The sequence below is a fragment of the Pteropus vampyrus genome, unplaced genomic scaffold (genome assembly GCF_000151845.1).
Source record: "Pteropus vampyrus isolate Shadow unplaced genomic scaffold, Pvam_2.0 Scaffold303, whole genome shotgun sequence".
Classification (NCBI taxonomy): Eukaryota; Metazoa; Chordata; class Mammalia; order Chiroptera; family Pteropodidae; genus Pteropus; species Pteropus vampyrus.
Window position 1 is genome coordinate 1,080,117 of NW_011889084.1, and position 24,641 is coordinate 1,104,757.

General features: G+C 57.4%; 4 protein-coding genes and 1 non-coding gene across 12 annotated transcripts in view; 3 read left to right on the forward strand and 2 right to left on the reverse strand.

Moving 5' to 3' along the window:
* The window catches only part of RAB40C (RAB40C, member RAS oncogene family), a 29,113-nt gene extending 23,505 nt beyond the window's left edge, over window positions 1-5,608 (forward strand). For both annotated transcript variants that reach the window (XM_011376766.2, XM_011376765.2), the window contains exons 5-7: window positions 2,340-2,417; window positions 2,691-2,913; window positions 3,709-5,608. In XM_011376766.2, coding sequence (XP_011375068.1) covers window positions 2,340-2,417; window positions 2,691-2,913; window positions 3,709-3,989 — 582 coding nt within the window. In that variant the 3' untranslated portion in view covers window positions 3,990-5,608. The remainder of the gene's footprint in view (window positions 1-2,339; window positions 2,418-2,690; window positions 2,914-3,708) is intronic.
* A 114-nt stretch (window positions 5,609-5,722) lies between these two features.
* On the forward strand, window positions 5,723-9,246 carry WFIKKN1 (WAP, follistatin/kazal, immunoglobulin, kunitz and netrin domain containing 1). Its single transcript, XM_011376770.2, has 2 exons — window positions 5,723-7,081; window positions 7,754-9,246. Exons 1-2 carry the CDS (start codon window positions 6,914-6,916, stop codon window positions 9,230-9,232), a joined length of 1,647 nt encoding a protein of 548 aa, XP_011375072.1. The 5' UTR covers window positions 5,723-6,913; the 3' UTR covers window positions 9,233-9,246.
* Window positions 9,247-9,726: 480 nt separating this feature from the next.
* On the reverse strand, window positions 9,727-11,468 carry METTL26 (methyltransferase like 26). Of its 4 annotated transcripts, none has more exons than XM_011376771.2 (6): window positions 11,207-11,463; window positions 10,893-11,055; window positions 10,616-10,675; window positions 10,226-10,317; window positions 10,041-10,119; window positions 9,727-9,955 (listed from the first exon to the last, which is right to left on the reverse strand). In XM_011376771.2, the coding sequence occupies exons 1-6, from the start codon at window positions 11,401-11,403 to the stop codon at window positions 9,908-9,910; spliced, it is 639 nt and encodes a 212-aa protein (XP_011375073.1). In that variant the 5' UTR covers window positions 11,404-11,463; the 3' UTR covers window positions 9,727-9,907. The 4 variants fall into 4 exon arrangements, with proteins under 4 accessions (XP_011375073.1, XP_011375074.1, XP_023377197.1 ...); XM_011376772.2 differs by having other exon boundaries at window positions 10,226-10,293; window positions 11,207-11,460; XM_023521429.1 differs by lacking the exon at window positions 10,226-10,317.
* A 318-nt stretch (window positions 11,469-11,786) lies between these two features.
* TRNAG-CCC lies at window positions 11,787-11,857 on the reverse strand. Its single transcript has one exon. It is a non-coding gene; the product is annotated as a tRNA-Gly (tRNA).
* Window positions 11,858-18,833: 6,976 nt separating this feature from the next.
* Window positions 18,834-24,239, forward strand: MCRIP2 (MAPK regulated corepressor interacting protein 2). 4 transcript variants are annotated; one of them, XM_023521324.1, is made up of 7 exons: window positions 18,834-19,128; window positions 19,236-19,353; window positions 22,055-22,113; window positions 22,244-22,367; window positions 23,173-23,300; window positions 23,523-23,624; window positions 23,853-24,239. In XM_023521324.1, the coding sequence occupies exons 1-7, from the start codon at window positions 19,077-19,079 to the stop codon at window positions 23,921-23,923; spliced, it is 654 nt and encodes a 217-aa protein (XP_023377092.1). In that variant the 5' UTR covers window positions 18,834-19,076; the 3' UTR covers window positions 23,924-24,239. The 4 variants fall into 4 exon arrangements, 3 of the variants coding, with proteins under 3 accessions (XP_023377092.1, XP_011375077.1, XP_011375076.1); XR_002776574.1 differs by lacking the exon at window positions 22,055-22,113; XM_011376775.2 differs by lacking the exon at window positions 22,244-22,367 and having other exon boundaries at window positions 18,837-19,128.
* The last annotated feature ends 402 nt before the right edge of the window (window positions 24,240-24,641 follow it).

The window sequence follows — 24,641 nt, forward strand, 5'->3', positions numbered from 1 at the left end:
ACTGTGTCATCATGTCCATGTTCTCTCCAAAATGTCCAGCCCAGTCAGTTGTGTGTTTGTCATTGCTCTTGCTTTAATTCTGGAAGTTTTTTTTTTGTTTGTTTGTTTTTTATCAATTCTGGGCTTGAGGAGCCAGTTGCACACCTGGGGCCTGGGTGGTGGATAATAGACTCTGAGCTCTAGGCTTCTCTTAGGTGCTGTTGTCTCGGTGCCATTGCTCCTCCTTGTCTCATTTCCATCCTGCCTGGTGGTGGCAGTGCAGACTGAAAGGCTAGGTATCCAGAGTAAGTGCCACCCAGTTTGGTATGCAGAGTAGCAAGACCATCTTTCCCAGTCGAGTTTTGTATTTCCTGATACTCTCCCACCCTCGGTTAAGAGTAGAGAGGCCTTGTGGGTCCCTCAGGGCCCAGGTCACAAAAGCTACTGCCAACCTTTGGCTGCTGTCACCTGTCCTGCAGCAGGACTGTCTTGTTCTTACCATGAGTAACGTTTCTGTTCCTGACCTCCTAGACCCATAGCCTTCATTTTCTGTTGCTGAGGTCTGAGGTAGCCTCTTGTGGCCCTGGGAGGCTGGCACATCCTGCTGCTGGAGACAGTGGGACCCCTGGGCTCAGCGTAATAATGGAGCTGGGGACAGCAGATCGTCCTGTTTAGTTGAGGACTTGGGGTCATCTGGACTAGCAGGGCCAGGGAGAGCAGGGCCAGGTGCTAGTCTCCTTCTAGATAGAGAATGATTGATTCATTCATACAAAAAGGGGTTTCATGTGGAAAATGGAATGGAGCGTGCAGTTACCTTTCAGCAAGTACTGATTAGGACACCAGCGTTCCCCTTGTCACTGCCCAGGTGGAGAGGCATATGGGCCAGGGACCATTTGACAGTTGCTCCCCACTTTCAGTGCATCACTTGCTTCTGGGCAGAGCCTGGGTGCTTGTGGGCGTGGGCAGACGCTTCCACGTGCAGCCTGTGTTCCTTGGGAGCTGTACCATACAAAGCATTACACATGCCAACATTTAATTTTAATTTTTTAAAAATGCACTTCTTTACCTTGGTTGGGGTTGTGGTTGTGCAGGTATATATATTCATCCAGATTCATCAAACCATTCATACATAAAATCTGTCCTTTTTCAGGTGTATAAGCTATAGCTCGATAAATACCTTTGACAATAAGGACATCCACTCCTGGGCCCAGCAGTTCTACTTCTTATAGGTCAAGCTGTATGTGCTCAGAGATTTATAATAATATATGACAAAATTACCTGCAAGCCAACAGCAGCACTGACTGATGAGCTTGGTGGGGGTGCAGCCACTGTGGGGAAAGGCCCAGGTAGGGACTGGGTGGTTTGCACCGTGAACTGTCTGTATTGGAGTGAGCAGCACTGTGTAGAAACATCCAGAAACAATAGGTTATTTCTGGAGGAGTGGGGAGAGTAGAGGAGAAGGAAAGCTGCTATTCATACTCTAAAATACTAATTTTTAAAAATGTGAGCATGTGTTACTTTTATTGTTTTAAAAAAAGTATAGTGAGGATCTGTTTGTCCCTCCACGTGTTTGAGACACACAACTGCACAACTGACCTCCCTGAGGGAGGTGATTCTGGTAACTAAGACCCTCTCTTTGATTTCACTGCCAAGACAGTGATCACTGTGCTCCCTGCTGCCTGCACTGTGACCAGCTCTGTGTCCAGCTCTGTGTCCTTCCTCCCTGTGCTTGGGGGGTTGGTGGATCTCCTCTGTCATAATCCCTACCTATTAGACTTGGGCAGCCCCAAAAAGGTGATGTCTGGAAGAGGCTGGTGCCACCTGGAGGAGCAACCAAGGGCTCCCCAACAGCCTTGGGGTGCAGTTGAAGTTGAGCCCAAGAGATGGGCTTCTGCTCACTAGTTTGAGCTTTTCAACATTACATAGGTAAGCATAAGCAAGAAGATAATAAGCTCCCATCCAGCCTTTCAATGTGTGGTTACATCCATAGAAACCTTTTCTGTGTGGTGTGCTGTATGTTTATATTTCATTTTAAAACACCGTACTGTACATAGCATTTGGGATCTGCACTTCTGTCAGTTGTGCACCTGACTGGAGCTGGCACGTTTGCTCTGAGGTGCACTGTTGTTACTTTTATTATCAGCGAGGCATGTCTGCACCTCGACTTCCTCTGTAGCCCTCTGACTGCACATGCAGTTTGTTTCATGCTGAGAGGGCTGGTCTTCAGATACAGCCGCAGTAATTTTTTAGGAGGGGATTTGGAGGGCCAGTACCATCCCTACCCAGCCCCAGGCTTTCCGTCCAAGAGCCTTCAATCTGGCCAACCCCTCAGCCTCATGATGCCCACATCTCCCTTGCAGGGGATCCTCCTGGTGTATGACATCACCAACCGCTGGTCCTTTGATGGCATTGACCGGTGGATCAAGGAGATTGATGAGGTAGGTATGCACCTGCAGACACCCCCTTCATGGTCACCCCCTCCCTGGGGCACATGCACTCCCATTCCCTGCAGAAGCCTCTTGTGGCCCCCCATTTGTCGCCCCTCCCAGCTCTGTGCATCCTCTTGAGCACTGACTACAATGGTACTTGAAGGCTGGGGTGCTGTGCCTCACAGATCTGAACTCCATCCCATCACAGAATCAGGGAGGGGGGTACAGCCAGGAGCGCGGCATCCCGCGTTCATGGCTATACTGAGTCTTATGCGCCCCAAGCATGCACCTGGAGTTCCCCGGATCCTGGTTGGGAACCGGCTACACCTGGCCTTCAAGCGGCAAGTTCCAACGGAGCAGGCACGTGCCTATGCAGAGAAGAACTGCATGACCTTCTTCGAGGTCAGCCCTCTGTGCAACTTCAATGTCACCGAGTCCTTTACTGAGCTGTCCCGCATCGTTCTCATGCGGCACGGCATGGAGAAGATCTGGAGGCCTAACCGAGGTGAGGCACAACTGTTGGGGCCCCTGGGGCCTGAGAATTGATTATTGAGGGCACCAGACAGGCGGCCCTTTAGAGGTCGTAGTCCCTCTCAGGGGTTCAGGCTCCCCAGTAGTAGGCCTCCCACAATGTGCCATGACTAAACTAACTTGCTCCCTGCATGTGCTTTGTTTGGGGGTCTTGGAATTATTACACCTAATGATGCCCTTGTGCTGGGGGTGGTGCCATGGGCCCTGGTGTGTCCCAGAGCAAGCAGGGGAGTGGCTTCCAACCCCTCCCTCCTAGAGCTGAGCTGTAAAGAGTCTGACTGTACCCTTTCCTGTGCCACGAGCTCAAGCCATGTCCTCCCAGAGATGCCAGAGGTGGCCAGTGTTTCTGGAAGCTTCGGTCTCCTGCCAAGCACACTGGGAGCAGAGCTGGCTAATCCCTCAGAAGCAGGGTCTCCCAGGGTACTTCTCAGTGTGCAGCTCTAGGGAGAAAGCCAGAGCAAGGCATCTTCCAGTGGCTGCTTCTGGTGGCACCTGGCACAAGGTGGAGTGGCGGGGTATCAGGATCCAGGTCCAAAAACCTCAACCCGCCACTGAGCATCACTTGTGCTCATCTGACCAGATGAAACTACTCAACCCTAAGTATCCCCCGTACCTCAGGGCCTTAGACTGTGAGCTCACTTGGTGCCTCACTGCCTTCCCCCCAGCCTGAACCCCCCTCCATTATCTGACCACTCTACACATGGTCTGACCCCCTTTCCTCATAGTTTGACCCCTGAGGTCTTACATAACCCCTTTCTGCACCTCCCAGTGTTCAGCCTGCAAGACCTCTGCTGCCGTGCCATCGTCTCCTGTACCCCTGTGCACCTCATCGACAAGCTCCCTCTGCCTGTCACCATCAAGAGCCACCTCAAGTCCTTCTCAATGGCCAATGGCATGAATGCTGTCATGATGCATGGGCGTTCTTACTCACTGGCCAGTGGGGCAGGGGGTGGTGGCAGCAAGGGCAACAGCCTCAAGAGGTCCAAGTCTATCCGCCCCCCACATAGCCCGCCCCAGAACTGCTCCAGGAGCAACTGCAAGATCTCTTAGCAGGGCAGGCAAGCACCACCTGTCCAGACACGCTCGAGGAGTGAGGGCTAAGGCTTGGGGAAGCTCCTGGCCGGGTGCTGGGACGGCGCCGTGTGCAGGGTAGACTTTGGCCACATGGCCCCTCCTGGGAGCGTGGGACACACCTAGCGGGCAGGTGTTCTCAGCCAAATGAGCCCTGTAGGACAGCAGAGGCTGCGCTGCGGAGCGAGCCCGGGTCCCCACATGCTCTGCCTGATTCCACCTTGAGGGGACTGTCCTGAGGTCCCACAGGGCCTGGCTCGCTTTCTTATTTATATAGGAGACATTTCACCACTTTTGTACCTTTTTAAAGGGCCGACAGGGAAGCCTTAATGCAGCCACGGGATGAGCCCAAGTGGGCTCGTGGAAATAAGCTTTGGGACATTAGGGAGGGATTTGAGGCAAAGATGGGAAGGAATCCACTGTTCCGTACACTTCACATGGGGTGTGGGCTATGCAGGGGCCTGTGGGGACACATGAGCTTTGGGCAGCAAACTTGGACCTCACTACCCATGCTGGACTTTCTGAGCATGGTGACCAGTGTGCCCACCACACAGTGCTGGGCAGTGGTGTGGGGGTGGGCCTAACAGTCTGCACAGTGGGGCTGCAGCTTCCTGGGTTCCTGCCAGCCTTCCTGGGTGATGTCGCCGTGTGTCATGGAGCCGTGGGCTCCCAAGAGGACTGCTGATGTTTCTGGGAAAGGAGAAGTGGGGTATGCCCCACATCCTTCCTCACGTGGGGGCACCTTTGGTCATGTTTACATATGTTGCTATATGAGACGGGCTCAACATTTCTCCATGTGAAGATGCAGAGCTGTCTGTAGGTGATAAATACTTGAGGGACTGCCAGGTACTCTGCAGGTCTGGACTGAGTCACCACTCACTCGCTTCCTGAGTGTCTGGACCTGGCTCTCGCCAGCTTCTGTTCCCTGACGACCTTGGGTGTCACTCCATAGCTGCTTCTTGCCTGGCATCGCCCCTCTGTGAGGTCACGTCATCAGAACCATCCTGACCCATTTCTTAGTGATGCCACCTGGAGCAGCCACAGCGGTGGACCCAAGTCCCTCCTCCAGGACCCGGCAGCTAGCCTTGAGCTGGAGGCCTGGCCTCTTTCCACCCACCTGGCTGGTGACATGGCCGTCGGTCACACTGGTGCTCAACTCTACCTCCTGCTGGGGCCTCCCTAGGCCTGAGACCCCCTCTCTCTGGGACTCCTTTGCAGTGGGTTTCCTCTGGGACAGTCCCCACGCCTGCTGTTCTAGGACACAAGTTGGGGCGGGGGTAGGGGCCGAGGCCTGTGTAAGCAGGGGCTCCTGGGGACCCCAGCTGAGGCCTGGCCACCAGCAGGATCAGGCAGAGGAGGCCCCACCTGCCCTGTCCTACCAACCTGACCCATTTCTTTGAACTTTGAACAAAATCACGTGGACTTTATTTGAGGGTGTGGACTGTCCTGCATTCACCACATAAACACTACCCTTCACTGCTGACACTCACACCATTCCTGAGCTCCTTTTGGACTGTTTGTTTCTTTGTACAGTAAATGTAATTCAGCTCTGACCTCCAGGCTGTATTTTATGTGAATTAAAGTCTGGTTTTAACTGGCTGGTGGGTTGGAAGTGTGATGCGGTGACGTGGGTGTGCACTCTGATATGATAGGTCTAGCACAGCTTTGTGGACCCCTCTGTCCGTTGTGACCAGCCTTACTGACTGGTACATGTCCTGGTTGTGAGGGCTGAGCATGCCTATTGCAGCTTCCCCAGTTACAGGGTGAGCTGCATTTCCAAGCAGGCAGCCCTCTCCAGCCTGTCTCTCCCTGTGGGGTAGTAAAGCAGGACCACCTTTTCCCCACTGCCCTCAAGGCTGGAACCTGGGATCTGAGCCCTCACTAATGGCCCTGGCAGGGCCTAACCACTGAGTTCACTGCTGCCTGAGAGGGTGGTGGGCATGGAGCCAGGAATGTAGCAGATAACCTAGGGTGGGCCATCCCCTGAGACTCACCCCAACCTGGAGGACCCAGGCCCTGGGGTACAATGGACACTCACGGTCAGCGGGGATTGGGGGACGATCACTCTGAACATGATCCCAACACTCAGGGACCATGCCTCTGGCTGCAGCTTTGTGGGAGGGTCCTGGGCCTTGAGCCCTGTCCAAAGTCTGGCCCAGTGGCCCTCCACACCGGTGGCCCCCTCACAGGGCCAACCAATGGCGTCATCTGGACCTGGGGCGTCTCTTGGTCTCATTCTGACCAGACCAGGCTCTTATTACTCTGCCTCCTGGGTCATAAGGTCAGACACAGGGTCACGGGACGTTTTCCATCCAGTCTCAGAGCAGATGTTCCCGGGGCCCCAGACCCCTGGGAAGAGTTTGGAAGGGCGGATTCTGTCAGCCCCTGCATTTGATCTCCCTTCCCCCTCCTTCCCTGTCCTGAACCTGGGTTGAGAGGGTCCGCCAGGCAGCTTTGATCCCCTGAGACCAGGGCCTGTAGAGAGGAGGGGCTCCGGTTACAGTGTCCTCTCCCCTCCCCTCTCTGGCCAGAGTCGGCCCTTCTCCGCCCCTTGCCCCTCTTGGCCAGTGTCTCCTTGTTTCTAGGCCTCAGTCCCTCCCTATCCTTCCCCCCTCCCCGCCCCCTGCCCTGCGCTGACCACAGAGGGGCCAAGCTGAGTAGGGGCAACACCAGAGCTCAGAGATCCGGAACCCACCCAGCTCTTTTTCCACCCGGGTGTTGAAACGAAGCATCTGCTGTGGGCTCAGACCCTGGGGACCAAAGGGGAGCCTGGAGGATCTGCCAGGGGCCCGAGGGCAGGGGCGCCGACAACAGGCCTAGAAGGTGGATGCCTGCAGGGCGTGGTCGGCGGGGCCGGAGGGGCTGGTGGTCACATATCCCCACCCCCTGGCCCAGTGGTCCCCATGTCGGCCCAGAGGCTGCTCCTGCCACTACTGATGGTTGGGCTGACCTCAGGGGCCAGCCTGCCACAGGGGCCCAGGAGCCACCTGGGCGTGTGCCCCAACCAACTCAGCCCCAACCTGTGGGTGGACGCCCAGAGTACCTGTGAGCGTGAGTGCGTCGGGGACCAGGTGAGCATGGGCTCCTTCCTCATCTACCCTGGTGTGTGTGGGGGGGAAGGGGGGCGCGGAAGGAAACTGGGGCGGCTTGGAGAAAGACCAGACCTCACCCATGACCCCAGGCCTTGCCTACAGAGGGGACCCCAGCCCCAGGAATCTACTTCCTCCTTGGCTCCCACACTCCTGCCAGGGTTTCAGTCCATGGCCTATTTGAGAGTCTTGGGATACCCCCAATCTTTGTCCTCTTCACTCCCTGAGCCTGCCCATCCCCGCCCTGGGGCCAGTTCTCAGGACCAGCCAGGTAGAAAGACAGCGGCTACATCTGGATGTCCTGCCTTTGCAGCCCAGCTCTGCATCCCCCCAAAGTGGCTTTGATCATGCTGCCCATCTTCTCTGGGCCTCAGTTTCCTTATTTGTACTATGGGAGTAATAATACAACCTGCTTTGGGGCACAGGGTCCGAGGATTCAGTGAGGTTTTGTGAGATGACACACAGGACTGGCCTGTGAAGCAGCTGTAGCTCACTGCATTGAATGGAAAGCAAATTTGTGCAAACCTGCTCAGCTTTCCAGAAGGGAAACTGAGGCTCAGGGATATGCAGTAGATTGCACCCTGCCCAGCAAGCGAGAACCCTGGCTAGGCGGGGGGTGTTAGGGCACCTGTTGAGCTGTCCCTCAACCCCTAGGACTGCGTGGCTGCTGAGAAGTGCTGCACCAATGTGTGTGGGCTACAGAGCTGTGTGGCTGCCCGTTTCCCTGATGGCGGCCTGGCTACACCCACATTGATGGCCTCATGTGAGGGCTTTGCATGCCCACAGCAGGGCTCCAACTGCGATATCTGGGATGGGCAGCCAGTGTGTCGCTGCCGTGACCGCTGTGAGAAGGAGCCCAGCTTCACCTGCGCCTCCGACGGCCTCACCTACTACAATCGCTGCTACATGGACGCCGAGGCCTGCCTACGTGGCCTCCGCCTGCACGTCGTGCCCTGCAAGCACATCCTCACCTGGCCACCCAGCAGCCCAGGGCCGCCTGAAACCACTGCCCGCCCAACGCCTGGGGACGCCCCAGTGCCACCTGCCCTCTACAGCAGCCCTTTCCCACAGGTGGTATATGTAGGGGGCACTGCCAGCCTCCACTGTGATGTCAGTGGCCACCCACCACCTGCGGTGACCTGGGAGAAACAGAGTGACCAGCGGGAGAACCTGATCATGCGGCCAGACCAGATGTATGGCAATGTAGTGGTCACTAGCATTGGGCAGTTGGTACTTTACAACGCCCAGCCTGAGGATGCTGGCCTCTACACTTGCACCGCACGCAACGCTGCCGGCCTGCTGCGGGCTGACTTCCCGCTCTCTGTGGTCCAGCGAGAGCTGGCCAGGGACAGGGCCCCCAGTGCCCCCACCCTGGCCGAATGCCTGCCCAACACACAGGCCTGTGCCGGCCCCCCCTCCAGCCATGTCCTCTGGCACTTTGACCCACAGCGGGGCAGCTGCATGACTTTCCCAGTTGGTAGCTGTGATGGGGGCACACGGGGCTTTGAGACCTTCGAGGCGTGCCAGCAGGCCTGTGCCCGTGGCCCTGGAGACACCTGTGTGCTGCCAGCTGTGCAGGGACCCTGCCAGGGCTGGGAGCCACGCTGGGCCTACAGCCCGCTGCTGCAGCAGTGCCACCCCTTTGTGTATGGTGGCTGTGAAGGCAACAGCAACAACTTTGAGAGCCGAGAGAGCTGTGAGGACACCTGCCCCGTGCCCCGCACACCGCCCTGCCGGGCCTGTCGCCTCAGGAGCAAGCTGGCGCTGAGCCTGTGCCGTAGTGACTTTGCCATTGTGGGGCGTCTCACTGAGGTGCTGGAGGAGCCTGAAGCAGGTGGCGGCAGCATTGCCCGCGTGGCCCTAGATGACGTGCTCAAGGATGACAAGATGGGCCTCAGGTTCTTGGGCACCAAGTACCTGGAGGTGACACTGAGTGGTATGGACTGGGCCTGTCCCTGCCCAAACGTGACAGCTGGTGATGGCCCACTGGTCATCATGGGTGAAGTGCGAGACGGTGTGGCTGTCTTGGATGCTGGCAGCTATGTCCGCACCGCCAGTGAGAAACGGGTCAAGAAAATCTCAGAGCTCCTTGAGAAGAGGGCCTGTGAGCTGCTCAACCGCTTCCAGGACTAGCCCTGCCCCACAGCGCTCTGGTTGCCCCTGCCCTCCAGTCCCCCGGGTCCCACCAAATAAAAATGTTTCCCAGGAAGGACCTAATGACCTGCTGGTGTTGAGCGTCCCAGTGGTACTACCCTTCCCCCACCCAGTCTGTAATCTAGGTTCCAGCCACCAAATGGGCTTTGGCTGCAGTCTAAGATCACCGGGGAGCACCAGTTCCCCTATGGGGAGCCTCCTATCTCCCTGCAGCACAAGCCAGAACCAAGCCCCAAGGTGAGTGCCACTTCCTGTGGCAGAAGGGCCAAGCAGCCAGCTTAGTTCTGCCTTAGCAGTCCCTGGGTCCTCTTTCCCTTCTCTGTTGCCCAAGAGGAGCAGCAGGGGCCAAGATGTCCCCAAGTCTTCACCCCACATGCCAAACCCCTCCTGCCCCCAATATGGGGCACTCAGAGATACAGCCTGCCCACACAGCGCCACCAGCGTGTTTGAGAAGATGTAGTGTACACCAGCAATAGGACAGCAGGAAACATTTTATTCCCACACCCTCAGCAGCCCCCTGACCACTGGCCAGGAGCCCCCAGACTAGACAAGGCCAGTCTCCATGGCCTGACCCAGGGAAGGAGAGGGTTGACTATCTGGGTTTGTCCCAGAAGGGGCCTCCTTGGGGTCACAGGCATTCGGGAGAAGGAGGAGTTACTCTTTCCGGAAAATCAGGCACTTGTTGTTGGCTGGCATGTCCACCTGGGAGAAATGCTTTGGCTGGAGAAGCAGCCTCCAGATAAGCTACCCAGAGAGGCTGCCCATGCTCCCAGCTCTCCCCACCTACCATCCTCTCCAGGAGCAGACCGCTGGCCTGACCCAGGTCTTCCAAGAGGGCTGTGTCCCGCAGCCCCCAGTCTGGGTTCCTGCATGGGGGCGGGAGGTGGGGGCCGGGGAGTAGTGGGGGTGTGGCTTGGGCGTCACCCAGCCACTTGCCCTCCCAGCCAGGCCTCCCTCCTACTCAGCTCTAACCTGCATCTGAGGGTCAGGTCAAAGTCCACATTACTCTGGGGAGAGATCTTCCCATTGATAGCATAGGGCTGTGGAGACAGAAGGACAGGGCTCTGCCCACAGCCCCAGGGTAAGCCATCCTGCAGACTTTTAGGCTGGCACCAGAGGATGGAAAGGACACACCATTCCCTAACCCCAAGAAAGAGACAGCCGAGGACCAGCTGGTGAGCTAAGGGGGTGCAGGGAGACTTTGAGAAAGGAGGATCTGGGCGTGTTTAATGGTGAAAGGTAGTCGGGGAGAGGACAACTGAAAATACTGACACAAAAGGGAGAGTCTAGAAAGGAGAGGATGGCTGAGTCTTGCTGGAATCATCCAGACAGTGGAGGCCCATCTCTGGCAGGAGCACTCACCCCATAGGTGATGAGCAGTGCCTTGGGTTTGAGCAAGTGTCCTGCTGCTCTGAAGAGCCCCTGGGGAGGAGGGAGGCAGGTTGGCAGTGAGGAACTTTCCCCAGGCCTCCAAAACAGCCCTGGACTGGGGGCTGGAGACCCAACCTGATCTCCTGGGGCCTTAGTGCCCTACGATACCAGGCAAACCTGGCACCCTGCTCCCTCCCAATGCAGGGGGAGGAGTGCCCCATGGTGCAGGTGGCTGGTCCTCAGGTGGCTCGCCCAAGCTCCCACAGACCTCGGTGCAGTTCAGGGGGCTGATGTGGATCATGTTGATGCAGAGCAGCAGGTCCAGCGACTGCGGCAGGATCCCGCCCCATTGCTCCCAATCCCAGGTCACGTCCAGGTACAACGGGGCCTTCACGTTGGACAGCCCCTGGGCCTGAGTGGTGGCCGAGATGCTGTGGGAGGGCAACACGTGGGTGGAGGTGGCCTGTGCACCTGTTCCTGACTCCCCCGGAAGCCTTGGTCACAGAGGTCACGGTGGCGTGGGGAGCTGGGACAGCGGGACCCGGCCCACTTTCACCACCCAGGTCCCGCCTTCCCCCGCACCTGTCCAGGCAGCGCTGGTCCACGTCAGACGGCTGCCACTCCGCGTGGGGGAAGGCCCGCGCAAAGTGTGCTGCGTGCTGGCCGGAGCCCGAGGCCACCTCAAGCACACGGACGCCGCGCTGGGCCGGGTCCACGTACTGCTGCAGCACACGCAAGATGGGCTCCTTGTTCCTGTCCGCCGCCGCCGCCACCAACATCGCGTCCGCAGAGCTGGTCCGCCAGAAGAGGTAGTCCAGCCTCCGCGAAGCCTGCTGGGAGTTGTAGTCCAGCCGCCGTGAACCCCCCCGCTCCGCCTCGACTACAATTCCCAGGAGGCCGCACGCGGCAGGTTAAAGGGCCCACAGCCTCAAGAGGCACACGGGGAAAGGACCCGCGAGCTTGGGTCGCTGGTTTGCGGGCTCTCCTCAGCTCAGCACCTTGTCTCCATTGACGTCCTAATATTTTCATAGCGCTTGTCACTCTATGAAACTGTCTTGTTAGTGCTGGTTCCCCCTTGTGTTTTGGTTTTCTCTCGTTTTAAAATTTGTTATGACTGAAAATTTTTTTTGAGATGGGGAAAAAGAAAACCTGAAAGCAGAATTGCGCCGCCCGGGAATCGAACCCGGGTCGCAAGAATGGGAATCTTGCATGATACCACTACACCAGCGGCGCTTGTTGACGCACGGGTGGCTCGAAAGACTTAGGAGATTGTGACGCAACCGCCTCGAGCTCAGAAACGCCATAGCGCATGCGCTATGCCACTGCCACCGCAGCTGTCAAGGCCGGGCTCAGCATTCCGCAGTGGGCAATTAGGGTAGGAGAGCCGTTTGGACGGGGTCCATGACAGTAGAAGTCTCTCAGTGTCCTTTGAACGCACAGCGCTCGAGGGAAAGGAGCGGAGATGAGAGACACGGGTTTGACGACGGCCTCAATTTGGGCCTGCCCCATGGAAACAATGGCAACCGCACATCTTCTGGAGCCTATGGGGGGCGGGGCCAAGATGGGGCTCCTATTGGGACAGAGCTTCTGGTGAGCGGAGTTGCGGATGAGCCGGGTTCCGGATGAGCAGGGTTGCGGGTGGGCGGGCGGTCCCAGCCTGCAGGAACTGGGCAGGCCTGAAAGAAGGGGATCCTGTGATGTTCAGGGCTTCTCAATGACATTGAGATGACCACGGACATTGTGAGGGGTCAGTGACCCCTGAATCAAATCGGAGACAGATTTGTTGTGTCCAGCGTGCTTCAGCAGGTGTCACATTGGGGCCCACGTTTCAGAGGGGCCCTGTTTCGCAAGCCGAGGGCCGTGCCTTGCAGTCAAAACTAGCTAATCTCTTTTGCTGGGCAATTTTTCACGAGCGATATCTCCATACCCGACGGCACTCTGGCCAGCGCTCTCATGGTCCTGACCCGGACTTTAGCCTGGGATTGCCCACCAGGTGGCGTGCACCGTAGGACCAGGGGCCAGGAGTATGGGTATGGTCAGACGTCGAGGGAAATGCTGTAGGGTTGGCTGGTCCGCACGGCCCCCCTGGGATAGCCCCACTCAGTGGGCGGCCTCCCCTCCTCCAGGCAATCCCTTTGGCATTCTGCATTGTGACCACCGTCTTCCTTTAGCGGTCTTTCCCATTTCACAGTGCCGAGATTTCCATACCTGACTCGCCTTTTGCCTCACTTTCTCTTGGTTTGTTGGCTGAGCATTTTGTGTCTCCAGTTGGAGGAGAGGTGACTCTCAATGCACATCCCTGCTCCTGACCCCCACCTGTGACTAGTGGTCATTTGAGGTCTCACTGCCTACGCCCCTCATCACTCAGGCCCCTTAACCACTCCTCACCCACCTAGAGACACTGGCTTCCTGTTGGCTTCACATGGGATTCCCTGGGCACCTGCCACCCTGTGATATTGTCAGATGATAAATATATATGTCGTCTTTGTCCCAGTTCTTGGCACAGAGTTCCTAAAACTCTGGGATTTTCTGGGTGATGGGGTGAGAAAAACATCTGTTATTAACAAGCCCCTTTCAGCCTTACCTATGAAGTGACTCTTGCAGGATGGGGGCTGGTTGCCAGGGAAACCTATCTTGTGGTTAGAGGATTGGAACTTTCAGACTGGCTCTCAACCTCCTTGGAAGGAGGGGCTGGAGATTGAGCTGATCACCAACAACCAATGACAATCAATTAGATTTGTGTAATAGGACCTCCATAAAAACCCTAAATGAGGGGGTTCAGAGAGCTTCTAGGTTGGTAAACATAGAGGTGCCAGGCAGATGATGCTTCGGGGGAGGGCTGGGAAGCTCCGCAGCCTTCCCACCCCTTCCCCGTGCATCTCTTCTATCTGCAGTTCCCGAGTCATATCCTTTATAATAAACTAGTAAACCTAAGTAAAGTGTTTCTCTGAGTTCTGTTAGCTTTTCTAGTAAATTATGGAAACAAAAGAGGGCTTGGTCGTGGAAACCCTGATTTATAGCTGGCCTGTCAGAAGCACAGGTGACAACCTGGACTTGTGACTGGTGTCTGAAGTGGGGACGGTCTTGGAGGACTGAGCTCTCAGTCTATGGGGTCTGCACTAAAGCTGGGCAGTTTGTGTCAGAATTGAGTTAAATTGTAGGACACATAGTTGGTGCCCACAGAGAACTGGAGAATTGCTCAGTGAGGAAAACCCACACATTTGGTGTCAGAAGTGTTGTAGGTGTAGAAAAAGAAGTTTTCCTTTATACCCCATGTCCTATTGGGAGGAGCATGAGACTGATCTCCTGGCTTTCCCACTTGTCATATGCACTGCATTAAGGAACTGCTCAAATGCCCAGCAACTACTTCTGTTTAACAGCATTTGATCTCAGGTTGATAACCGCCTGCCACATCCATCACTCTAGACTTGACGCTGTGTGAGCTGACATCTTCTCTCAACGCTCACCAAGCTCAGAGCCTGGGACAGAAGCAGGTGGACAAGGCTGAGTGGCAGCCTTTGCTGCAGTGAGTGCCTGTGAGTGTGTGAGTGTGTGAGTGTGTGAGTGTGTGTGTGTGTGTGTGTGTGTGTGTGTGTGTGTGTGTATGCATGCATGAGCTTGTCTGAACACATGTGAGCACACATTTTCTGGAATGCCATGGATGTGTGTCAGACTCTGGGAGGGTCTAGGACCCCCACAGGATGCTGAACAGCAGACCCCTGGAAGCATCTCATGACCCAGCCTGTGCTCAGTGGTGTCTCATGAGGCTGGATTATTGTTGGGCCATAAGTGTCCTCTCCTGAGACTGAATTTGGCTCCCAGGTGGCCTTCATGAGGGGCTTATCTCCCATTGAGTGAAAGGTACTGTGGCATGGGCCACCTTTCCAAATGAGTGTTTATCCTCATGATAAAATCTCTAGTGCCCAGAGAGCCTCGAGGGGGCACAAGATACCAGCCTTTCTGCCCATACTGCAGTACCTCCCTCTGGCTTTGGCCTCAGGCCTAAGTCCAGGACCAGGATGTACTTCCTCCTGCATGAGACACACATCCTGTACTGCACTTCTACTTCCAGAAGGCTGTACCCTCCACCATCACCTGTCTTGGGGCCTGGCACACAGGAGGTGCTCAGGAAACACCTAGTGAGGGAGGGGCTCCTGGGCAAGGATTCCCACCTCCTCCCAATTGTGCTCACCCACAAAGGGCTGTGGAGCAAGCTTTCCCGAATGCTGGCCCCAAGATGGCTGCAGCCAACAACATGGTCAAGGCCCATGTGCCCACCATTCTTTGAACCCCTTCTCCATCCCAATGGGTGTCCTCGCTTCCTCCCAGGGCCTCTATGCACCCTGGGTGCTTCCTCTCCAGTTCCCTCACCCGCTATCACTCTCTTGATATGTCTGCTGTAACAAATTATCCCAAAACTTAGTGGCTTAAAACAATACACATTTATTGTCTCACAATTTCCGAAGCCAAAAGTCCAAAATAAAGGTGTCAGTTCCTTCAAAGTCCACAGGAAGCTTTTTTCCTTACTGCTCCTGCTCCTGGGGGCTTCAGGTGTCCTGGGCTTGCAGTCACCTCACTCTAGTCTCTGCCTCCATCTTCACCTGGCTCTCTCCTCTCTGTGTCTCTGTGACCAAAAATCCATCTCTTTTCTCTTACAGTGACACTCATTGGATTTAGAGCCCATCCTAATCCAGGATGACCTTATCTCAAAATCTTTGCCTAAGGTCACATTCTGAGGTTCTAGGTGCACATATCTTTTGGGGACCACCATTCAACCCACTGCACATGTGTTTCAGAATGGGCCAAGTGATCCCTACAAGCTGGGCGGTGGATGTGGGAGCACCCATCCATGGGCAGAAGCTCATCTTCCAGTCTGGGTTTGTGAGGGTATGGATTTCAGATCTGTTAAGTGATTGAGGATGACTGAAAACAAGCTTCTTTATTCTTTCATGTAAAATTTTAATTTTGCATCTAGAACATTTTTAGAGAAAAGTAGTACTTGTTTTTATGATGATGATTGGGGTCTGTGATGTAAAGGCTTTTTCTTACCCTAACAGCCATTTTTTTCTGCTTATTGGGTGAGGCTCTTCCCTTTGGTCCCAGTCTCCAGCCTCCCAGGGTGGGTTCCTAACCTCTCCGATAATGAGAATGTTGCTGGCTGCAAAATGCTGCCTCTGCAGGGCCCTCGCAGGCCGACCTGCCATAATGGATAGTGTGATCCACAGTGTTAGGTAAAATTTCCTGGGCCAAGAGAACAAAGAAAGAAGTTGACAACTCTATTATCCCATCAAGGGTTTATTAAGGGAACTTACATAAGAGATGTGTCTTGGGTGGTGGCAAGATGACACTGCAGGTGCTAAGGGTAGGGCAGGGCAAGATGGATGGGGGTACTGGGTCATGACCCACCCCAGATAAGGGAAAAATGTCTTATATGGTTTCCTAGGGAAGGGCAATGGCCTATTCCAGAAACCAGCACAAACCAGCACAAACCAGCACACCTGGGGTGGGGGAGGGGGTGTTAATCTGACAATCTCTGAGGGGATTTGGGGGATGCCATCTCTGTTCTGGCTAGATCTAGCTTGAGGGTCCCAAAGCAGTCACGTCATTGAACAGTCTCTCCACACAGGGGAAGGCCAAGGAGGCTGGGGGGAAGAACCTTGTGCTGATTGAGGTTCCTGCCTGTCCAGGAGAACCAAGCTGAGCTCTTGAGAGCTCTGGCCGGGCCCATCCCATGCCCCTTGGCTCCATTCCTAGGCCAGGGCTGGTATAGTGCTCATAGTTGGGTCCTGGAAGCTGTAAGGCTGGTAAGGTCCCTTGGGGGAAGGCCAGGCTGCCCTCGCAGGTATCCCTCACAACTTGGCCTTCTTCCTTTCTGTTCTCCCTGCTCCCTTTTTCTTGGAAAAAACCACTGGGCTCTCCCACCCTACCACCCCTCCAACCCTTCCAGCACCCTGCTTGTCCTGCACTCCCTCTCCTCCCCTCTGTCAGGACCATTCCAGTTGGGCTGCTCTCCCCTGGGCCCTTTCCAGGGCTCTGGACTCAATTTTTGACCTCAGACAAGTCCTATGGGCAGGGCCAGGACATTAGGGCTTGGGGTCTTGGCCACCAGAAGATTTAAGCAAAGGCCAGGCCTGTCTGCCTGTCAATAGGTGCTGTCCTTCCCCTCACTCGGGCCAGCCTGTGGGAGTGCCTGGGGAGCAGGAGCTCTCAAGACAGTTTGTGTTGGCTAGGGGGGCAGTGACACGCCCCCCGCCACTGCAGGCCTTTGCTCCCTCTGCTAGGAATGCAAATCCTCAGGATATAGCCCCCCCCAGACCCCTCCCCCTGTGCTGTTTCCCCAGAGTGTGAGTGAGCATCATGCATAAGGCCACCAGAAAGGCCAGGGCAGCCAGCACAGATGATGCAGAACCATGCTGGCCTTGATGCTGCTCAAGGGGAGGTATAGGCACCACAGATATGGAAAGGGAGCCTGGATTCCCTGGACATGCTCTTGTTTGGGATCTGGGCCCCCTCTTGCCTCTCAGGGTCACAGGCCTAGCCCAGCCTGACCCACCGGCAAAGGAAGCAGATGGGAGGGGGGCATTTGTATTTCAGCCTTGTTTAAGACAGCATGCAGAGACAAGGGGCTGTGTGTTGGGGCACATGAGAAGAAAGACAGCCCACCGACCCCTGGGATGCAAGCTTCCCTGAGGGACCCTGAGCAGGCCTGGTCACCCCACATAAGCACATGGGGTAACTGGGGAGGGCCACAGCACAGAACAGGTAGGGTGGAGGTTCCTCTTGCTGGTCCGTTGCCAACCCCCACCCCCCACCCCGCCTTAGCCAGGAGCCACCTCTCATTCCTCTCCCTGTTGCGGTCTCTGCTTGATGTCTGCTCTGGCCTCTCAGCCTTGCCTGGGTGGGAGGCTTCAGGCCGCTCTACTCTGAAGGTGGGTTGTTGGGGGAAGGGACTAGGTTTATTCCAGGAATCCACTGGTTCATTGGGCTGAGGGCAAGCCCCCTGGGGCAGCAGTGGAGACAAGGCCCCACTAGACACCCCAGGCCCTGGTGCCAGCCAGCAGACCCTCCTTAAATATTTGTGAGCAGCACAGGAGCCCTGAGGGCCCAAGGTGGTCACACAAGCCTAGGAACAGATTCCATGACTCCTGGGGACCCGTGGGCAAAGTTTGTTGTCTTGGGTGGTAGGCTGTTAAGACTTGAACTCAACCAAATAGAAGATGACAGGGTGCCTCTAGGCCCTCAGGCTCACAAACCCAAGAGTGCTGTAGTTCTCTTTCCCCATGCCAGGATCCTCTAACCTACAGCCTGGGGCAGCCCTGAATAGCTTGTGAACTGAGAGGAAGGGCACCTTCCTCTGATTCTCAGAAGGAATCCTGTAGGGTACAGCCTTCCTAGATGCAACTACCAAGTCTGCCCGCCTCCTCTGGGCAGGCCTGGTTCCAGGCACCCTGTAGGTCACAGATGAGCTTTAAGGCACTGTCAGTGCAGTGGATCTTGTAGCAGACCTCACTGCCTGGGAGAGTTTGGGGGCGGGAGTGGGAGGTTGAGAGTGTGTGCGGGGGCTGCGGCAACAGCTCTCTCCCACGCAAGAGACCGGCAAGCTGGGCTGTCTCACCTTTTCTCTTCCCACATCCCACCCATCCCCACACTGTTCCTATATTGGTAAGTGGCACCCCCTTCCTGGAGCTAAGGGTGCACTTGGGCATGGGAGGATAAGATGCAGAACAGAATGTACCCACTGCTATTGTCTCCTGGGGTGGGAGATTCCCAGGGTGTCCTCAAGTCTCTGCGCAAACCCAGGGAGCCAATCCCTTTTTCTCGACTCCGATTCCCTCAGTCCAAAGACTCAGGCCAAGAGGAACCCCTCACACTGGCCCGACCCACCCAGGCATGCTGGCTGAGGCCACTGACAAAAGTGGGAGCACTGTTTACAGGGTGCGCACAGAGCACCCCAGCGCCTGTCAATGGCAGGGGTGTTGGTTCCTTGGGACATCATCGTTGACCCGGCAGGCACCTTGGGCCAGAGCCTCGCCAATGCTCTGGGTGCCCCATAGCTCACCTGACCCCGTGGCAGCGTGACGAACGTGAGGCCCAGGCCCGAAGAAACTCACTACCTCTGCCTCCGTCTTGGGCCAGTGGGGTGGAGCGCTGGTTCCAGCGGGTCCCTCCCCGGCCTCACGGCGCAGGGGAGGGTGTGTCTCCCAAGGAGCTGGAGCACCGCCCCCGCCACGTGCCCCCTGGCCATCCCGAGCCATGCGGGCCCTTTAAGGGCCGGGGGCGTGTAACGGACCCGCCCCTTCCCCGCCGCGTTGGCCTGCCTGTTAAAGGGGCAGCGCCCTCGGCGCTCGCCTAGCGCAATCCTAAGCAGAGGGCGCGGGACCTGGCCGCGGGCTGGCGGGCGGGGAGGCGAGAGCGTGCGTTCGAGCAGTGCGCGGGGCGGCCCCTCCGCACCATGTACACCATCACCAAGGGGCCCAGCAAGCTGGTCGCGCAGCGCCGCACAGGTGCACAGGGGCGGGGCGGCGGGAATGGCCGGATGGGGGGTCTGCGCGCCGGGACAGACCAAGGTCCCGGCGCAACGGCGGCTGACATGCTCTCTCTGTACTCGCAGGGCCCACGCAGCAGCAAGTGGAGAGCAGGCTCGGCGAGCTCCTGAAATGCCGGCAGCCCGCGCCGCCCACTTCGCCACTCCCGCCGGCGCAGCCACCAGGACCCTGGCCCCTGTCGAGGTGAGACGCGCGCGGCCCCACTGGAGCCCGGACCTCCCCTCCCCCGTAGGGCCCCGAGGGTGACCTTGGGGAAAGGTTAGCAGGGACTGGGCCACATGTTCCAGGGCGGACGGGCGCGAAGGGGCGGGGCGCGGAGACCCCGCCCACGCCCTCCCAGGCCCGCGCTGGCAGCTCAGGCCCCGGCAGCTCCCGGCTTCCGCCTCACCTGGCACCTGGCTGAGTTGAAGGGAGCTAGGCCCGATATGTTTGGACGCCCACACTTCTGGCTCTGCAAGACCCCTGAGGGCCCCGAGTAGGGAGAAGGCCGAACAGCTTCATGGTTGGAGGGTTTCCAGACTTCTGAGTCAGATGCCTGAGCGACCTTGAGCTCCGAGGCCAAGGTTTGAGGCTAGCTGCTCGCGATTCGCCCTCCTAGGTGGTTAGGCCCCTGGCCCTCAAGGCCTCCTGTCTCTAGCAGCGGCAAGCCCCGTGCTTGCAAAGCATGGTGGGGGAGAGGTGCACGTGGTTCCCTCTGGCCCTGCCAGGCTACTGCCCTCCTCTGCCCTTCATCCCAGACACCCTGGCGGGGCGCTGGAGGCCCCCCCGCAGATGCTCAGGGCTAACTGGAGCCTGCAGTTTTCTGCTTTTTCTGACCAGCAGGTTTGTTGGTGCCAAGAGCCTGAGGCCATGGGAGGCTCAATCTGGGGCACTTTGGCCTCCACACTACTGTAACCTGGAGATCAAATCTCCCTTCCCCAGGTCTGAACCTTATACAGTTTTGGCTCAAGCCCTGGCCTCGACTTAAGGTAGTCTATGCATTTTCTGGGACCAGGGCTTTGGTCTAGGCCCACATAGGCAGAGGGGTGGTTGGGGCAGCAGACTCAGACCCTTGGAGTGTTGAGGAGGGCCTGAGGAGGAGGTTGCTGGTGAGGGAGACTTCTCAAGTTGAGGACAAACAACCTTCAAGGTCAGCCAGGAGGTCAGGGGAGTACGCGCGCGTGTGTGTGTGTGTGTGGGGGGGGGGGGATTCAGCCTGCTTCTCCCTCTCAGTTATAGGCCTCAGATACCACAGGTGGAGGCAGCCCGTGGGTACCCTTCTGGGCTGAGTTCCCAGGGGCCTCTTGCTGGGGGCATATTGACACTCTGGGACTGGATCCTTGGCCAGCCATAGGTGTTCCTGGAGAGGGACGTTAGTGGGTCTTCGGGGGTGCTCCCTGGGACCCAGGCTGTGCTGTGACAGTGCCTCGTCACCTGGTCCTTACACTTCACAGCTGCCTTACCTCAGAAACGAGGCAAAGGTGTGTAGCTACTACTGGTCACCCAGTCAGGGGGCTTGGGGCTAGAGTGGCCCTGGGTGCTCCCCATTCTCTTACCTGGAGAAACTTATCACCTTCCTCTCCATGGACCCATTGCTGGGGAAGGCAAGGTGCATCTGTGGCAGGGTTGAGGGTGTTGTGGAAAGACAAAGGAAAGATAGTATGGAGCCCTTAAAACACCTAGGAGGCCTTACCTCTGTCTTCAGCATGCCCTGAGCCAGCTAGGCACACTGCGGCTTGCCAGGTCCAGGGTCAGTGGGGTGCTGACAAGCCTGGCCTGAGGGAGCAGGGCTGGCCACACAAGATGACACTATGTCCTGCTGGGTGCAGAAGAGTGCTGAGCAGGCAGATCATGTGCTGGCTGTGCCGGCTTCCTTCCCTCCTTGGTCACTCCCCCTTCCTTGAGCTGCCCCCTCCCAGTCCCTGTGGCCTTGAAGGGCCCCTACTGGTAGGCCAGAGTAGCCAGCTGTCCTCCACCTGGAGGAGCACCTACTCCTGCTCCCACATCTTCTCAGGGGCCCACCCTCTAAAGTAGCTCCACCGAGACTTCCTGTCCACCTTCTCTGCTGTTTTTTTCTACAGTGCCTTTTCACCACCCCGTATCCCTGACCCCAACTTGCCCAGGAGGAAGGGAGTGTCTGGGTCAGTGCTGTAGGCTGCATGCCTGGTGCTCCACAGATGCTCAGTGTCTGACCCCCTTGTATAACAGAGGGGCTTAGGTTCTGGCCAGGTATGGGTCTGGGCACTGCCTGTGGTGGTAAATAGGCCACATGTGTCTATGTCTCTGACAAGCTCTCCCTCCCAGCCAGAGACAGACAGGAGACAGAATAAGATCAATAGAGGTATTATCAACCATTGGGGAGAAGATAAAATGGGGTGATGTGACCACCAGATATGCAGGGGCAGACAGACACACAGGTGGGTAGGGGAGGTGCCTGGGAGCTGTACTGAGCTGTGGGCTTTGGAGCCAGACAGATATGGAGTCAAGTCCTGATACTACTACCCACTCACAGCTTGTGACTTTGGACAAGTCACTTTCCTCTTGAACCCAGGTTCCTGGGCTGAGAAATGGTGCGGGGTCTACATTAGGGTAGTGGAGGGGATCAGGTGAGAGGATGCCCCTATGGGCTCTGAGCAGGGACTCTGGTACTATGGACTGGAGCTTGGCTGTGGGCAGCATCCCTGGGAAGCGGGCACAAGGTGGCCTTTATCCACAGGAATGCAGCACATGGCAGCCTGTGCCCTTTCCCCCAGAGGGCCTATGAAGCCCCCTTATGTAACCACAGTACTGCTGGCAGGGGACAGCCAGGCTGGCGGGGCAGGCAGCTGCCAGCCACCACCTTGGTCCCTATGATCCACAGCCCTGGGCTACAATTCCCTTCTTTCTTTCCTTCTTCGATGTCCAGCCTGCAACTTTCCTGGAGCTTGCAGTCTTGCGGTGGGGTGTGGGGTGGAGGTGTGGCAGGTGAGGGGCTGTCCGAGTCATATCTTTTGGTTTGTGAAGCTCAGACTGGGAGGAGCCCTGCCCCTCTAGTTTCCCTGTGGCCCAGAGCTGGCGGGACCGGTGCCCCTCAAGACGCTCCTCTTTATTTTAGTTCCCTTCTCGGCCGAGGAGGAAGTCCGAGCGGCGGTGGGGCACCTGAGCCCAGGATTGCGAGCAGGCGAGTGCCTGGCGGAGTGGCACGTGCAGCCCAGGACTCCTGGCTCCCACCTCCTGCTGTAGGTGCGGCCCTGCTCCCTCCACGGCCCATTACTGCCCTGGGCCCAGCTGGCTGGGATGGGCCCAGTGGCCCTCTCGATACAGCATACTTACCAGGCTGAGCTCCAGCACCTGGTGTCCATCTCCTCAGCATTCCCACCCCCATGAGCAAGAGCGTTGCCCTCGCCTGGGCCTGCAAAGATGGGCCGGGATTGCAGTCACACCCTCCCCATGTAGGATGGCCCACCCGACACTGGGTACCATCCCGTGGGACCTGGAGCAGAGACCACTGGGCTCTTTTGGGTCCTTCCCACACTGAGCCGTCGGCAAGATGGAGGGGCTTCTGTGGGGAGAATATAGCCAAGAACTGCGCCTGGAGGGTGGGGTTGGGAAAGAGTGACCTGGTCATGGCTCCAGTTATAACCTGGGGTGTTGGAGGCCTGGCCAGTCCAGGGGAAGTGGGTGGCGGGGGAATGCCTGAGAGAACCTTGGAGGGGCGCCTTCCTGCCTTGAGCATGGATTCTTGCTGGAGACCTTGGGTACAGACAACTGGGGGCCCCACTGGCCAGAAGTCACAGGCGTGCCTCAGGGCCTGGGGCTGCAGGTGTGAGCTGAGCTGCTGGGGGCTTGGGCCTGCAGAAGAGAGGCCTTGACCACTTGATGCCGCACGCAGCTGCCCTGAGGTTCAGGGAAGTACTGAGGCTGGGCCTGGTCAGGACCATCTAGCTTGGGGGTGGTTGGTGTGGCCTGAGGCTGCTCCTAGAACTCTGCCAGGCAGCACCTGGGCTTGGAACAGTTACCAACCATCTCCTCCCCTTTCCGCAGTCCGGGGCCAAGGCTCGTGTTCAATCGGGTGAATGGCCGGCGGCCCCCCACCACATCCCCATCCATCGAGGGGACCCAGGAGACCTACACGCTGGCCCACGAGGAGAATGTCCGCTTTGTGTCCGAAGGTAGTGTGGAGGCTTAAGTGTGCGACCTGGGCCACTGGTCTTCCCCACTGTAACCTGACTCGAAGCTGCCAGAGGGCTGGGCTCTTCCTGGGCTCTTTGCCTGTTTGTCTTGTGACCATCCAGCGGACTGCCCATTCCTACTTCTGGGCTGGGGTCCAGAGTGGCCACCAGGCCCTAGGGAAACAGGGTGCCAGGCTCAGACTGACTGCCCTTTCCCTACAGCCTGGCAACAAGTGGAGCAGCAGCTGGGTGGTGGCCCAGCCGGTGAGAGCGGTCCGAGGCCTGTGCAGTACGTGGAGAGGACCCCCAACCCCCGACTGCAGAGTGAGCCCTCCCCCACAGGAACTCCCCTCCAGTCCCTCCCACCCTAATCTGGGCCCTGCCAGGTTCTAGCCCCAGGGAATATGGGAAGGGACTGGAACCTGACCCATGTCTTCCCAGTTGCCTGCTACATTTGGGGTCCGGGTGAGGGTCTTGTGGTCAGCTTGAGGGGAGAGATGCTGACAGGTCCGGGAGGCCGTACCAGTGCCCAGCCTTCTGCTCTGTCCACAGACTTTGTGCCCATCGACCTGGACGAGTGGTGGGCGCAGCAGTTCCTGGCCAGAATCACTAATTGCTCATAGCTGCTGCCTCAGAAGGAATGCTGCCTCCACAGGGCCTAGCCCTGCCCCGTGGCGGACCTTCTGCTAGGAGAGGACCATGGCACCCTGTATGTGCTGCGGCAGGCTGTGCTTCACCCTGGGCCTGGCTGGATGCCAGCCACACCTGAAGTGCCAGCGTTTGGACTTTTGCACCTGTTGACACCTTGGCCCAGCTGTCCCAGGCTGTCAGGGGCCAGGGGCTGACCGTGTCTGACCTCAATCTTGCTCACTGTGCCCAGGGACCAGCCCCTGGGGCTGGCAGGGCAGAACTCCAGCCGAATAAAGTTGAGAAACTGCCTTTTCGGAATGGCCTTTACTTGGTACATGAGAGGTAGAAGGATCCTCACTTCCCAGGCCAATCTCCTTTGTAGCCCTGTCTTTCCACATTGCAGTGCTGGCCTTCATCGCTTTACCCAGCTGCCCTCCTGTGTCCTCCTGACAGAGGTGCCAAGGCCATCTCATCTTCCTTTGAACTCCGTCCCACATTGACACCTACTCCCCACCCCTCCTTTCCCTGTTGGTGTTGGCAAGTTCCTGAGCCCTGCCTGGAGGCCCAGAGATGTTATATAACTGGCCCTGAGATGCAGGTCCCAGCCTCCCAGAATTGGGGCTAGGTCTCAGGACTGCCTGTGAGACAGTGGGTGAAGGTGCCTCAGGTTTGGAGGGAGCCCTGGGGGATACTGCTTAGCCTGTTGGGTGG

What these genes read in the sequence shown, in the direction of transcription:
- WFIKKN1 (XM_011376770.2), top strand. Translation starts at nt 6,914, where the DNA reads ATGTCGGCCCAGAGGCTGCTCCTGCCACTACTGATGGTTGGGCTGACC. An exon ending in GTGAGTGCGTCGGGGACCAG is followed by an intron (nt 7,082 to 7,753) that starts GTGAGCATGGGC and finishes CTCAACCCCTAG; the next exon opens with GACTGCGTGGCTGCTGAGAA.
- MCRIP2 (XM_023521324.1), top strand. Translation starts at nt 19,077, where the DNA reads ATGTACACCATCACCAAGGGGCCCAGCAAGCTGGTCGCGCAGCGCCGC. An exon ending in GTGGGGTGGAGGTGTGGCAG is followed by an intron (nt 22,114 to 22,243) that starts GTGAGGGGCTGT and finishes TCTTTATTTTAG; the next exon opens with TTCCCTTCTCGGCCGAGGAG. An exon ending in CCTGGCTCCCACCTCCTGCT is followed by an intron (nt 22,368 to 23,172) that starts GTAGGTGCGGCC and finishes CCCTTTCCGCAG; the next exon opens with TCCGGGGCCAAGGCTCGTGT.
- METTL26 (XM_011376771.2), bottom strand. Translation starts at nt 11,403, where the DNA reads ATGTTGGTGGCGGCGGCGGCGGACAGGAACAAGGAGCCCATCTTGCGT. An exon ending in GCCCCCTGAACTGCACCGAG is followed by an intron (nt 10,676 to 10,892) that starts GTCTGTGGGAGC and finishes CCTCCTCCCCAG; the next exon opens with GGGCTCTTCAGAGCAGCAGG. An exon ending in GTCTGCTCCTGGAGAGGATG is followed by an intron (nt 9,956 to 10,040) that starts GTAGGTGGGGAG and finishes CATTTCTCCCAG; the next exon opens with GTGGACATGCCAGCCAACAA.